Below are 15,998 nucleotides of genomic sequence, written 5' to 3' on the forward strand. Positions count from 1 at the left end.
TGTTAACCTTGCACCTGACTCAGAGAATTCCTCCGCACTGTAACATTTGAAGGTCAAGGAAGACATGCTGATCTGAGCGGTTCTGCGAACGGTGAAGTGGCGCTCATTCAGAGAGATGCATGCTCGCTTTCTCCCCCAAGCCAGACTGACGTGTTGTGGAGAGTTCACTTTCCAACATTACCTGCCGTACGGGACAGAAACCAGTTTCGGCACCTGTCTGCAGGGCAGGTGCCTCCTGAGGAGCTGCTAACAGAGTGTGCAGTCTGGAAATAACTTCAATCCAGCGTCTCAGGGACTGCACAAAGCGGTGATTTTCCTTCATTAACCAACTCCCCACCCACACACACACAATCTCTACGTTATATTTTCACAGTAACTTCATTGCAGTGTTAATGTATGCCTACGTGTGACAATAATAAAAATTAACCCTTTGTTGCACTAATCACAAAGGACAATTCTTTTTTTTTTAAAGACCTTAACATACGGCGGGAAAGGTGGGTACATCAGATCGTTATTCGCCTTTATTTGGTCATAAACTAACATATGTTGTTCCTGTATGAATACACAGACCGTAACGTCACTGGAAAACTTTCAAAGAAGTCCCGCTCTTTCAGTGCAAACCATTGCAACTTGACGTGGTTATGATTCAGGCGGATGATAAGATTATGAATATGCCTGGATTTTTTTTTCTTCCAGCCCCATTTCTCGCCCAACAGATGACTTGGGAATATTTGGCAGCAATTCGGCTCTGAGTATCATTTCCTATTCAATATGCAGTCTCCACCTCCCCGGGGCTCGACCAATGGCAAAAACCAAAAACGGAATAAATTAGCCAAATAGCCATCTGCCGATTAGTCGGATGACTGGAAAATATCTGCTTAAAAAGCTGGCTGCGGGGAGCCGAGCAGGCAAAACAATTGTCACAAGGTGGCTGCACAAGTTTGAACTGACTGCCAGGGTCTTTTTGGAGATCAGTGGGTCCGGGGCTGATTCTTCTATTAAACAGGACAATAACAGTTAGAATCCACCTTTTGCAAAACTAAAACGCGCCCGACCATCAGTGAGGTGTCTGAATGAAGGCGATGACTCGCTTCACGTTGTGTCTCAGTCTGCTATCTGTGTTATCTACCGGCTTCTCAGAAAGACATTCCAAGGACGCAGTTACCTCTGGTAAGAATGCATTTTAAAGTTATTTCGAAGCGCTCTGCAGATTTTTAAAACCCTGTGGTTAAACAGTAACAGCGCGGGAAACTTTTCCTGGAGCCACTTTTCAAGCGCCTGAAATTGACATCTCTGCCCAGCCCAGGCTCCCACTGTGCTCTGGTTCTCATATGTATGGTCCGCTTGATTCAACTTTTTATCCATCTCGGGACTCCTCCACGGGGCCCTTTGTCCAGATTTGTCATTTTACTTTCAAAATAAACCTCAGTTCCACGAAAGATCACAGAAAGATGATCGAGCAGGTGAACACCTTCACTCCTGGATTGGTTCTCTGATCACAGCTTCGGGACTTGACTGGTGGGTCGCTGCACAGGTAACCAATGACCTTCCAGCGGCCTCAAACATGCCCCCTGTGCCTCTCTGGAGTGGGTCAGAGATCCAGCGGTGCACTGCCATTCAGCCAGGAATCCATTTGCCCAGAAAGAGTTCTGCAGCCGCCAGTATCTCCTGAATTGCTCCTCTCCGCTGGCCGGGTGGCTGAATCGGCCGGGGTGGGGAGGTTTAAGTCGAAGTTTGGACAGGATAGACCAAAATTAAGGTCTATTATTTTAAAAAAAGACAAGGTGGTCAGCAGATTTCACAGTAACGTCATTGCAGTGTTAATGTTTGTGACACTAATAAAGATTTTGTTTATTATGAAATGGAGCAAAACCCGAGCTGGGCTTTTAAAAGGAGATATCCGGAAATAATCCACATTAGAAGAGAAAACAACCCCAAGGAGAGCAGCAGTGATTTACAAAGGTGGGGGAGAAGAAAGTGAGAACATGGGGAAAAGGGGTAAAGGTGACAGAGAGCAGGGGAAAAGGCTGATTTTCCGCGTCGGGGAGAAGGTGATTAGGCTGGCAGTCTGCAACCATGCTGCCCACTGTAAATGCTGAGCAGTTGTTCGGAAATATCGGCAGCTAAACACGTTTCCTTTTCTAAATTTACACCAGGAGAGTTTTTGAACAGTCTATAATGTTACAAAACACTGCATCATCTGTCAAGCACTTTGGGATACTCTGAAATTGTGTAAGAATAAATCTCCCTTCCTCTGATATTAAAGACTGGGGAGAATTTTAAACAGCACCCCCATGATGATCGGGGAAGGTTGGGGGGGAGGGGGGGCGCTGTTTACAAACTGGATGTTGCTGCCGTGTTTCACTGTGGCAGGTTGGGAGGTGAATTGACAGGTAGGGCAGTTCCCATTGATATTGAAAGCAGACTTGCATTGGGAGGGATTCACATTTAATGGTGGTCGGCTCTTTCCCAAGCAGGCTGTCTCCTTTTTTATTGTCTGTCCTACCGTATCCCACTCTTTCCCCGCGATTTTTGCCTTCTTCCTCTCAATGTGATGAACCTCCACCAACATCCCCCCCCTCTCCATGTCCCTCACCTCCCCACCCCCGAAGTTGGGGCTCAGAAAGGTGAGCATATTGGAGAGGCCTCCTTCAGAGTGCACAGGGGAGTCTATACCGACTCGGCACAGAACGGAATTGCTACACCAACTCTGCTGCATAGGATTCAGGTGACTCCGGGCTGCCAGAGAAATCCGGAACCGTAAAAAAGTTAGAGAGGTCCGTCAGCTCAATGAGTCTGCGCCGGTCAAAACTGAAAGAGCAAAATAATCTGATGGCTTTAAATCAGGAAACTGGACAGTGAGTCTGTAAGCATGCACACAACGGAGCAGGGCATTGAAACCACCCCAAATGGGCCACGTACTCATCACCATGGCATAACGGTGGTCCCCCCCCCCCCCGATGGTAGCTAGATAGTAACTATGGGCAGCACGGTAGCACAGTGGGTAGCACTGTTGCTTTACAGCTACAGGATCCCAGGTTCGATTCCTGGCTTGGGTCACTGGCTGTGCGGAGTCTGCACGTTCTCCCTGTGTCTGCGTGGGTTTCCTCCCGGTGCTCCGGTTTATCCCACATGTCCCGAAAGACCTGCTGTTCAGTAATTTGGACATCCTGAATTCTCCCTCAGTGCAACCGAACAGGCGCCGGAATGTGGCGACCAGGGAATTTTCACAGTAACTTCATTGCAGTGTTAAAGAAAGTCTACTTGTGACAATAAAGATTATTATTTATCATTATATTTAGAATGCGGGCTGTGACTGCTTCCATGGTAACGAACTGCTGCCGTGGAAGACCGGGCAGCTGTTACCTTGGCACTGGGGGGCAGCGTTGACGAGGGCTTTCAGTGTGTCACATCACCCCAGCACTCCGGAACTGAGGGTGGCAACAGCTTCGTGAATGAGGCTGCTGCCGTTTCCTCTCGCGGTGACCACGTTTGTCACCCCGACCACTCACTCTACCCTTGTTAGTGCCGCACAGGCAGCTGGGTCAGACGTGCTCTGTGTTCTGACCCATGTTTAGATGCTGCAGCCAGGCCTTTAAGGTCACGGCCACCCCCAGTGTCCTTAATGGAAGCTTAGCAAACCTCCACCTCCCAAACTGTCGCCACTGGGGAAACCCTTCATAGGAATACTGGGATAATTAAACAAGCTTTCCCCAAGGCCTTGTTCTGGAACAGTCTGGATATTTCTGATAGAGTTCAGTTGTTTGATAAATAAACTTTTTGTTTTGTATTTGGTGTTGAAATTTCTATTGGAGTGAATTGAGGGGAAACCTTACCGGGCTGGACAGAAGAAAGGCAAAGGATGGAGATAAGAATGGTGATGGTAAGGGTTGCGGGACTGTTGGTGTATTGGGGGGGGGGGGGGTATGGTTCATGCGAGGCACTCTGATTAGCTGCTGTTTGAGAGCTCTGGGGTTGGGGGACCAGTAACCCATACTCTTCATGCAGCTCCTTATCCTCCTACAGTGCCTACTCATGTTATGCCTCCTGCTCACTCCTTGCTGCCCAGATGGTGACAGGTGCAGGGCCCTCACGATGAGCGGCATGGTAGCACCGTGGTAGCACAGTTGCTTCACAGCTCCAGGGTCCCAGGTTCGATTCCCGGTCTCTGCAGAGTCTGTACATTCTCCCCATGACTGCGTGGGTTTCCTCCAGGTGCTCCGGTTTCCTCCCACAGTCCAAAGATGTGCAGGCTAGATGGATTGGCCATGATAAATTGCCCTTAGGTTAGGTGGGGTTATGGGTTACGGGGATAGGGTGGAGGTATGGCTTTGGGTAGGGTGCTCTTTCCAAGAGCCAGTGCAGACTCAATGGGCCGAATGGCCTCCTTCCGCTCTGTAGATTCAATGAATTTTATGAAAGTTGTGGAGACAAATCTGGATATAGTCTCATGGATATATTGAAATGCTCCTCCTGGATGGTCCAGGCAGCAGAAGGATTTCTTCAGCATGTCAACTCTGCTGGATGATCTTTCCGGTGGTAGCTTGGTTCTCAGTGCAGCTCTGCTCTGTAGCCTTGTGCAGGCTCCCAACAGGAGGTAGTAACCAAATCAGGAGGTGACAGCTCTTGTTCCGCTGTAACCAGCCGGTGACCTGGTGACCTGTTTGGAACAAAGGCAGCACAGAAGACTGATGCATGATGTGCTGCCTGTGGTTGAAAAGAGGACGGATATTGAGGAAATGGATTCTTTTTCTACTGAGAATGTTGCCAGGTTTATGTTTGAAATCACACAAGGCAATGTGGATCCTTGGAAAAATGAACCTGCAATGCATGTAAAACAGAACGTTGGCTCAACCTGCCATGGGACAGGGATGGGGGTATTTCTCCTGATGTAGAGAGCCTCTGTCACTCCCTGATACATAGAACATAGAACAGTACAGCACAGATCAGGCCCTTCGGCCCTCTATGTTGTGCCGACCAGTGATCGCCCTACTCAAACCCACGTATCCACCCTATACCCGTAACCCAAGAACACCCCCACTTAACCTTACTTTTTAAGACACTACGGGCAATTTAGCATAGCCAATCCACCTAACCCGCACATCTTTGGACTGTGGGAGGAAACCGGAGCACCCGGAGGAAACCCACGCACACACGGGGAGGACGTGCAGACTCCGCACAGACAGTGACCCAGCCGGGAATCGAACCTGGGACCCTGGAGCTGTGAAGCATTTATGCTAACCACCATGCTTTGCCTGGCTTGCAAAATGATGTGGAGATGCTGGCGTTGGACTGGGGTGAGCACAGTAAGAAGTCTTACACCGCAAACTGCCGGCTCAAAGTGGACCTCAACAGGGATCTTGGATTCATGTCGCATTACATCCACCCCCCACCATCTGGCCTGGACTTGCAAAATCCCACCAACTGTTCTGGCTTGAGACAATTCACACCTCTTTAACCTGTGATTATCCCTCTCCCTGGATCTGTAATGATTTGATTACCTGCAAATGCTCGCATTCCAAGCATTGTCCAGCATCTCTGACTTTGTCTATATAAATGTTTCTGGAACATACCTCGCCATTCACCTGAGGAAGGAGCTGTGCTCCGAAAGTTCGTGTTTGTAACAAACCTGTTGGACTTTAACCTGGTGTTGTAAGACTTCTTACTGGGCTTGCAAAATGTGAGAAGTCACTGATGTAACCTGCTGCAACCTAAAAAGAGCCCTGGTATAAAAGTTAGTACAAGTTAGCACAGTGACCTTGGCAGCCACAGGCAGGGATGAACACAGTAAGAAGTCTTACAACACCAGGTTAAAGTCCAACAGGTTAACCTGTCCAATCTGTTGACTGTAAGACTTCTTGCAGTGCTCACCCCAGTCCCACGCTGGCATGCCCACATCACAGGCAGGGATGTTAGAGCCCTGGCATAATTTTTGTATTGTTATGACAGGAGGTAAAATAGCTGGAATATAGTGTGCAGTTTTGGTCTCCTTATCTGAGGAAGGCATTCTTGCTATGGTGGAGGTAAAGAGAAGGTTTACCAGATTGATTGGCAGAATTGATGTATGAGAGACTGAGTCGATTAGGATTGTATTCGCTGGAGTTCAGAAGAGTGAGGGGGGATCTCATAGAAACCTATAAAATTCTAACAGGACTAGACAGGGGACATAGAACATAGAATAGTACAGCACAGAACAGGCCCTTCGGCCCTCGATGTTGTGCCGAGCAATGATCACGCTACTCAAACCCACATATCCACCCTATACCCGTAACCCAACAACCCCCCCCTTAACCTTACTTTTTAGGACACGACGGGCAATTTAGCATGGCCAATCCACCTAACCTAAGGGTAGATGCAAGAAGGATGTTCCCGATGGTGGGTGTGTCTAGAACAGGGGTGGGCAAACTTTTCCGTGCAAGGGCCACATTCAGAAATTCACAATTCACAAAGGGCCGCATAGCATATTAAGTAAAATAATTACTTCACCCGGTTATGATTCTGGGCGCCTCATATAGAACATAGAACAGTACAGCACAGAACAGGCCCTTCGGCCCTCGACGTTGTGCCGAGAAATGATCACCCTACTCAAGTCAACGTATCCATCCTATACCAGTAAGTAACCCAACAGCGCCCCCCCCCCCCCCCCCCCCCCCCCATTAACCTTAAAAAAAATGTAAAAAAATTTTTTTTTTTTTTTAATGACTTGGTGGGCCACAGAAATACCTTTGGCGGGCCGCATGCGGCCCACGGGCCGTAGTTTGCCCACCCCTGGTCTAGAACCAGGAGCCACAGTCTGAGGATATGGGGTAGACCATTTAGGACAGAGAAGAGGAGCAATTTCTTCACCAGAATGTGGTCGGCCTGTGGAATTCGTTACCACAGGAAGTAGTTGAGGCCAAAAATTGCATATTTTAAGGGAGCAGTTAGATCGAGCACTTGGGGTGAAGGGGATCAACGGATATGGGAGGGAAGGCAGGGTAAAGCTATTGAGTTGGATGATCAGCCATGATCTTAATGAATGGCAGAGTGGGTTTGAAGGGCTGAATGGCCTCCTCCTGCTTCTATTTTCTATGTTTCATTGACCACTTGCTGTATGAGGCAAAGGCACCTGAGACATTGCTACTCACTGAAGTTTATGTTGGAGAATATATGATGGGGTTGCTGTAGTTTGAGAGCTCACGGACCCTGGGGACAATGATGATCCATACTTTTCACACTGCTCTTTGTTTTCCCACACTGCCTCCTTTAGCTCCCCCCTCCTGCTACACGTTTTTCTGCCCAAGTGATGATAACCTGTGTCCATCACCCCCTTTTCTCTGAGCTATTCCTGCTTGTCCCCATTCTTCTTGTTGCTCCCCCTACTCCAGCTCAAAGCCCCACGCATAACTGCAGCAAAATTGGTTGGAAGGCAGTAAAAACCTACAGAGTAATATTCTCAGCGGTCAGAATGATGTTTGTGCAGTCAGAAAACAATCCAAAAGCATCTAGAAGTTGGCCTCAGCCTAATTTGTAAGTGGCTCTTTAAGGAACACTGTTCCTGTGGCCAGTCTGGTGCTGGGGCAGATGAATATCCAAAAGACGTGGTGTTAGGTGACTTGGACATTCTGAATTCTCCCTCTGTGTACCTGAACACGTGCCAGAATGTGGCGAATAGGGGATTTTTACAGTTAGTGCATTGCAGTGTTAATATAAGCCTACCTGTGACACTAATAAAGATTATTATTATCAGAAAAAGCCCCAGCAATGGTTTAAGGACCCTAATCTGATTGTTTCAGCCATAATGTTAAATTATCTGCCATGTGCCCAGGTACCTGGAGCAACCCAACACAATATCTGCGGCAGTGCATTTCCAAAGTGTGCATGTTCTCCGACCATCACATTGGATTCTTAGGAATCTGTCACATAGCAGAAAAACTGGTTCAGCCCTAACAATTTTCCCGGTACTGAGCTTAATGTTAAACTATTCTAACTAGCCAGATCAGCTGAAAAGTTTGAAACCTAAGCATCCATAACATTTTTAGCCTGTAAGATTCTACTTTTAACCAACATTAATAAAGAAGACGACCTTCTTTCGCCTCAATTGAAACTTCTACAGTTTAAAGTCCAAACTTAGCTCATCTTCAGAGCTGGGGCCACTGCTCCCTAATTTAGCTGGGGCCATTTAGCTCTCTAATTCTGGTTGCACACCTCTTCAAGCCATGCATTTTGATCTATAGCTGGGGTAAAATGGAATCAAGTCTGACAGTAAAAACTGTAACAGAGCAATGCGGGACCGTTAAGGAAGAGATGCTTCAGATAGAGGCTAGGTACATTCCAACAAGGGCAAAAGTAGGGGGCAGAAAACAGGACTCCTTGAATGACGAGAAAGATAGATTGAGATGAAACAAAAAACAGTGTATGGAACATGTCAGAAGAATGCTTTAAGTGAGAACTGGGTCAAATACAATGGGTTGAGGTGGGAGGTGAAGAGGAAGATAAAACTGGCAAAGAGAATATGAGAATGGAATGTAGCCAACATAAAAGGCAACTCAAAAATCTTTCACAAACAAGTAAATAGTAAGCAGGTAGCAAGAGATAGGGTGGTCCCTATTAAGAGTGATACATGCCTGGAGGCACAGGGCCAAGCTAGAATACATTGTGAGTGCTTTGTATCGGTGTTTACTAAGGAAGATAAATCTGACAAAATATCGGTGGTAGTGGAGATACAGAGGAAATGGATAGTGTGAAAATTAGAAGAGAAGGGTAGAGATGCTCTGGATGGCTTGCATCCCAGGTTGCTCAAGGAAGTGGGGGTCAAGATAACAGAAGAGCTTGCCATAATCATCCAATCTTCCTGACATTTAGGGGAGGTGCTGGAGGTCTGGAGAGTAAACGTGATACCCTTATTTGAGAAGAGCCGAAACCTGAGATCTCACTGCTCTAAGGCTAAGTTGTACAGTGAGGTGAGACATCATGATAACTCCCAGGAAGTCACAATTCAAAATAGCTCTTTCTCATCAAGGCAGGAGTTTGCTTCTGTTTGCATTGGGTAGTTAGTGAAATTAAATTATGAGAAATGATGCTATGAGTAAAATGTGAATCAATGGGTGGCTGTGAATTTGGAAATGGAATAAATCAAATCATACGCTGAGGTTGCAAGATAATTCACCAGATGATAATGTTGCTTTAAATGATACATTCTGGAGCTGAATTGGCTGCCAGTTAAACATGTGCTAGTGCCTGCTTTGACATCTACATGTGGGAATCAAAACAGATGCTTCTTATGACAGCAATGCAGCATCGAATTTCCAAGGAGTAACAATGAACTCCATGCTCCGGCTCACTGTATGCAAAGGCTGTCCCTGGCTTCCTGGATTAGCGTAGCGCTAATCGTAGTTTATGTAGATCTATCTTTCTCTCTCCAAGACACTGACTCTTGTTACATCCAGTTTCGTTTGGGAGCGGCTGACCTCTAACATTGAAGAAAGTGGAAATTCTCACTATATGAGTTGAGAGAGTGTCTGAATGTCATTCAGCCTTGGGAGAAAACGCAGTCACGCCCGATTCATTTTCCCAGTATCCTGATATGTGAACCTTCCAGCAAAGTCTGCTGAATGACAATGAAGAGTTGGAATCTTGGTTTACTTTTCCCCACTCGAGCTTCAGGAACGAGCAGCTAACGACGGCACATTAACCTTTCTCTGACTGAGATTGATTAATTTGAATTTCAATCTAGAACTGTGTTGCTCAGTTCCATATCAAGCAGTGCATTCCAGTCTTGATATCGTAATGACAAAAGTAAAACATTCTTTTGTATATATTGTATCATGGTATTGGCTTCTTTCTATGATGGCACTTAGTGTTGAGAGCCAGATTCATTTGCAATAACAATGGTCCATTGATACAATGCAGCCTTATGCCCCTCAAGGGATGAAGAGGATAAGAAAATTGTAAGTGTTGATACAATAGTTTTGAAATACAGACGCTGGGGTTAATTCTGGCTAAAGGCGATTGTATAAAATGGGGAATAGTGAACTCACACCTGTTTTATATTATTCTGAATCAGGAGAGATGTTGGACAGATCCTGGGCTCATTATCAGCTGTTTTGCAATATTACACCAAACCAAAATTACCTCATTGAGTCCGATTAGGTATATAAAGGAAGAGATCAAGCCGTTAAATTAAGATGCGACTGCTTACACTACCACCTTCTGAAATCAATGGCACAGGATCTAAGCAGTAGCCAAAAAATATTAGCAAAGAATTTCAATTCAGTCTGCGTGACCTGTTACCATGCTATTGGATGCGCACTGTAGGTGATGGGAAATGAAAGCTCATTTCGAGGAATGGTTTGAGATTTTGAACCATGGAAAACATTTAGCCAGGAAGAATCCAAAAATGTAGTAATTGCTACCTGCCCTCCTCCCCTTCCAACCTACAGTTCTAAAGTGCTGACAATTGATTGCACCTTAGTTTATCTTTCTTTGTTCCTTCCTGCCCAACCTCCTCCCCTCAGTGAAACACTCCTTTGTAAGGCATTCAGTTCAGAAGCTCACTTTGGGTCTGACTAGCTAATTATAAATAGACTGGATTAAGTTGACAGGAACGACAAAGTAGAAATATTTCCAATGAGTCAGCTTTTTACTGTATGTGTTGTGTAATGTAGTGGCGGTTGGTGGTCGGTGATATTAATATCGGGTGCCAATTCTGGATTCAACTGCCCCTCGTCATCTGTTTCTTCTTCCACTGTTTAGTTTTTTGATCTATCTTGTTCACTATTCACTACATGCCCTTAAGATGCTGGCTCTTTGTCGCTCTATGAGTAAACCGTACCCAGTTTCACTCTCTCACGTTACAGAATGAATGGGCAGCACCGTAGCACAGTGGTTAGCACTGTGGCTTCACAGCGCCAGATTCTCAGGTTCGATTCCCGGCTTCGGTCACTGTCTGTGCGGAGTCTGCACGTTCTCCCCATGTGTGCGTGGGTTTCCTCCGGGTGCTCCGGTTTCCTCCCACAATCCAAAGATGTGCAGGTTAGGTGGATTGGACATTCCAAAATTACCCTTAGTGTTCAAAAAGGTTAGGAGGGGTCATTGGGTGACGGGGATAGGGTGGCAGTGAGGGCTTAAAGTAGGTCGGTGCAGACTCGATGGGCCAAATGGCCTCCTTCTGCACTGTATATTCCATGTTCTTTGAATGGGCTCCTATCTGAGCCTATTCAGTGTGAGCTGGTGTGCTATTTGACTGAAGCACGAGACGCTGTCCTCAGCCAATGCCCTGAGGCCACGGAAGAGCACTCTATTTGGATTCTCTCCCTCCAGAAGAAATTTTGGTATCCCAATGTTTGTTCACACAGCACTTTGTTGCGATCTAGGATGCTCTGGCTGGTGGAATACTATGGTGATTTGTTTTTATCCTTTCAAGGGATGTGTGCATCCCTGACTAGGTCAGCATTTAATGTCCATCCCTAATTGCCCTTGGGAAGGTGGTGGGGAGTGGTGATGGTAGTGGGTACATACTTGAAGGGAAAATAAATTACAGGGCTATGAGAAAAGAACGGCGGGATGGGGTGAATTGGATTGCTTTACTGAAGAGCTGGCATGGATACGAGGGGTGAAGTCATCTTTTTCTGTGCTATTTGCTTCTATAACTCCACAAACTGCTGCTTATCTGAGATTGACCAAATTTTGCATTTGAGACCCCGTCCGCCTATTGGCCTCCGTGTGGATTCATTATGTAACATCATGACATGTTATGAAATCCACATTAAAGGATAAATGATTAGCATCCAATCACTAGAGGTTTTTTCGATGGGTAACAGCCTATTATTGGGGACTAATAAAATATTCCTTACTTCGGCACCAACACTTTGGTATAAGGTCATCAAAGATGTTGAAAGTAGTTGGGTATGTGCTTGTCTGTTCATTACTGTTGAACTGAATATAAATTTGATCACTTTTTTTTCTACCAGCGGTGAATGGAGGAATATATATTCAGAAGTGATTTTATGCTCCCCTGGATGTGGGTTGGGAGGTGGGGGTGTAGTGGTAGGCAAAATCAGGTATCATGGCTGTGGCGCAATGCCCACCACCGAACTGGCTACCCTGCTCCATGGGTACGTCAACTGCAGTCAGCTGTCACTGCCGAGTGTCCAGGTCACTCAGCAAAACCTGGCGAACTTTGTGGTTGGGCTGGGAGGTGGGGATCACCTTCTGGGCAGACACCCTGCGCCAATTGTAGGTATTTTAAATCCCCCATTCCCCCTCCCGCTGTTGACCTTGGGCCCTCCCAATCCCGTGCCAGGGCCTGCCAACTTGGCTCCGGCAAGACCCCAGAATTACTTTTAAGTCTGGGTTTCACGCTGCCCATCCTGGAAACTGCCTGCAGTCCCAGCAACCATCATTCCCATTTGATTGTCCAACAGCTCTCAGAGAGGTGGGGCAGAAGGCCTGTTTCAAGCCAATTAAAAGCAGAATCACCCTAAAACATCTGTGGGGCAAACTGGCCAAGTGCAGGTGGGATTGCCATCGACCTTTATGCTGGGAAAGGAGGTATGGATGTGGACACTTTGGCCTGGTGTAAAATTCAGCTCTATTTTAACCTTATTCTCCTGTGAAGAATAATTTGCTGTTTCTGGTGCACTGTTCATCAGAACCCGGGACACAGAGAATACTATTTTTGTTAACCTGCCCGTTATCTGATGTTGATAAATTTGTTCACTTACAGAGGATTTCACTTTTACTTCTGCTTTCCTCTACTCTTTCATTTATCTTGACATTTGCATAGAAACTGCCTTGCCTACTTTAAAAATAGAAGATTTCTGCCTCTGATGTCGTTTATTGATTATCATGAGTTTAATATACAATTCAGAATTTCTAAAGCCCATCGCAGTCCAATTAAAAATTGCGCATACTCCTCATCATGGGTGGCAACTTTATGTCAGAAAACTGAATTTTTGGAACATTGCCACATACCGTACAACTTGAATTAGGGATTCTCTTATTTAAATTAGTGAATAAAGTATGTACATCTGACATGGAGTGAGGAAGATCTGCAGCTCAAATTCTCAGACAGATTTAAATTTATGCAGGCTAGTTTCTAGTTGCAAAGGGAAAAATCAGTGCAGCTTACAAAGCTTGAATGCAATGTTAACTGATAATAGATATAATAGCTTCATATAATATATTCTACAGCATAATTTTAACAACTTCTGTGTCCAATATTGTTCTGCTGTGCCATTTTACTTATCTCCACATAACAACCTAACACAATCCAATCTCATTGAGAAGTCAAAAGTCTTTTTTCCCTGTCTCCTTTTGTGTCTCTAGACTATACATAGCCTTGGGGAATAAAACCAGATATCAAAGGTTGTGCATGTTGGATTATAATTTCATTATTATTTCATTTTCAGTATAACTGCAACCTTGCACTTAACAGCAATTCCTCAACCTGACCTTTTGCGGCTTTCTTACAGACAAATCGGCTCAGGATGTGATGCATAAAGAAAATATAGGTTGGGATTACAGCAATATTCAGACGAAATTTAACCTTCAGAGCTCAAAACATACAGAGGAAAAAGACTGTGGCATTATTGCAGGTGTGGGTGAGAGTCTGGTGAAATGTAACTTCAACATGACTTCTAAGACATTTGTTATCATCCATGGGTGGACGGTGAGTTGCACAGTCTGCTAACCTTAATCTAATTTCCTCAAAACTGGAGTACTGACTATCTCAGAGATATAATTTCCCTCATAACACAAATATTCAGAGTACTGTTATTGAATGCCACCAAATAATTCCTTTTGGTGATCACGATTAAAACCCTTAAACATTTACTTTTTGGATGGGCTGAATAAACAGTACCAACATCTCTTCTTCACTGACAATAAGTCAATTCCAAAATCTGGTTTTATTGACCCATTTTCTGCTAAGTCTGGGGAGCAGCCATTTTAAAACAAGAGCATTGATATAGAGTATCTCAATAATTTACACTTTTATCAAAAATAAAAACATGATTCCTAAAGTTGTTGGGATAGGATAGGTTTTCAAAAACATGTTCCGGATGAGCTTGATTTTGTTTTCCAAACTTTGACCCTGTTCAAATTAAAAGATGTAAAAGTCCGACATTGACATGTATGTTTAAAACAAGGGTATTGTTTCACAATTGGGAGTGGGCATTTGCCGCCAGCTCTCCTCACCCCAAACAAAACATAGCTCAGGGACTTTGTAATGAATTGTGTGATCCTAATTCCTGCCCAAATCACCAAGCAAAAGTGTAGGCAAATCTGGAACCTTCCTTTATATAGCACCAGCTCGGAATATCCCAAACTTTGCTCTTCTTTGACTGATACCATGGGGTCTTTTACATCAACAGCAGGTAGGCCCCACTTTAACCAGAAGGCACATTCAACAGTGCAGCACTCCTTTGCCTCACCCAACCTAACTGCAATTTGCTCCCTCCTACAACCCTTTGTGATCCCTGCACTCCTTGTTTAGCAACCCTGATTTTAATCGCTTCACCATCAGTGGCCCTGCCTTGGGGCCCCCAGCTCTGGAAATTCCTCCGTAAACCTCTCCACCTCACTACCTTTCTCTCCTCTCTTAAGACATTCGCTGAAACCACATTGACCACATAGTTGTCACCTGTTCCTACATATCCTGATGTAGTTCGTTCTCATAATTTGTTTGATAGTGCTCCTGTGAAGCACCTTGGGACATTTTACTATCCAAATTTCACGATGTAAATGCAAAGTGCTGATGTGCTTCAACATGGCTACTAGTTCTTGGCTCCTGAGCTTGCTAGTTACAGTTTATATGTTGTGATATACTTGCTACAGAAAACTCTCATTATAAACTGCAAGCTGTCCAGCCACCAATGACCAACTAATATTGCAAGAAATAGTGGTCAGCAGATCAGAATGAGGTTGTCTCTTGGAGGCTTTTGGAAGTTTGTAGTCAATGATTGAGGGAGAGCTAAAGCCTATTAACCCCAGGCAGGACTTTGCGCAAGAATCAAAAAGCAATGAGTCTAATAACATCTTGTACCTATTGAGACTTCACAGTAAAGTGGCGCCTATCAAAGAAGCTAAAGGAGTGACTTTCTTTCATGATTATCTTTCTTTGTAGACAACTGGGCTGATGGAATCTTGGATCAGTGGTATGGTTAAAGCCCTTAAAAAACAAGAAGTATACGCAAACATCATTGTGGTTAACTGGCTAGAGCGTGCACACCAGCTTTACACAATTGCTGCCAACAACTCCGAGGTGGTTGGAAGAGAGGTTGCTATGTTAGTTGACTGGCTACAGGTAAATTATAAATTATATAATGCACTATACAGCAGAACCTTTATGTATGTACATCCTTGATCAAAGTTATCTTTTAAAATTGATTATCATTGCTGTTGCTTGCACGGCTAGTATTGATACAGGGCGGAATTCTCTGCAATGGCCGACGCCGTCGTGAAACTCGGAATGTTTCACGACGGCATCGGAGGCCGCTCCTCGCCCCCTATTCTCCCCCCCCCCCCCCCCCCCCCCCCCCCCAGGGAGCTAGGAGCGACGTTTCGTCAAACTCGGCCGCCGGGCCTTGACGCTGGTGTCACGGTGGCGTGCCGAGAATGACGCGGCCGGCGGCGCCTAATGATGTCAGCCGCGCATGTGCAGAATGGCCGGCTCCAACCCGCGCATGCGCGGTTGCCGTCTTCCCCTCCGTTGCCCCGCAAGACGTGGCGGCTTGATCTTGCGGGGCGACGGAGGGCAAAGAGTGCATCTCTTGGAGACGCCGGCCCGACAATCGGTGGGCACCGATCGCGGGCCAGTCCCCTCCCGAGCACGGCCGTGGTGCTCAATCCCCTCTCCACCCCCCACAGGCCCCAAACTTACCTTTTGCGCTATGTTCACACCGGCAGCGACCAGGTGTGGTTGCCGCCAGCGTGAACAGGTCGGGAGCGGCAGGCCACTCGGCCCATCCGGGCCGGTGAAAAACGGCGACCGGCGATTCTCCGAATGGCGTGTCTCA

General features: G+C 45.8%; 1 protein-coding gene across 2 annotated transcripts in view; it reads left to right on the forward strand.

Moving 5' to 3' along the window:
• Positions 1-863: 863 nt before the first annotated feature.
• LOC119962639 (endothelial lipase-like) overlaps positions 864-15,998 on the forward strand; it is a 42,787-nt gene continuing 27,652 nt past the window's right edge. The window contains exons 1-3 of one of the 2 annotated variants that reach the window (XR_005459921.1): positions 864-1,170; positions 13,455-13,651; positions 15,107-15,286. Coding sequence is in view for 1 of the 2 variants with exons in the window: in XM_038790505.1 (XP_038646433.1) it covers positions 1,074-1,170; positions 13,455-13,651; positions 15,107-15,286 (474 nt within the window). In the remaining variant the exon portion in view is untranslated. The remainder of the gene's footprint in view (positions 1,171-13,454; positions 13,652-15,106; positions 15,287-15,998) is intronic. The other variant, XM_038790505.1, reaches the window with a different exon arrangement.

The sequence above is a fragment of the Scyliorhinus canicula genome, chromosome 3 (assembly GCF_902713615.1).
Source record: "Scyliorhinus canicula chromosome 3, sScyCan1.1, whole genome shotgun sequence".
Classification (NCBI taxonomy): domain Eukaryota; kingdom Metazoa; phylum Chordata; class Chondrichthyes; order Carcharhiniformes; family Scyliorhinidae; genus Scyliorhinus; species Scyliorhinus canicula.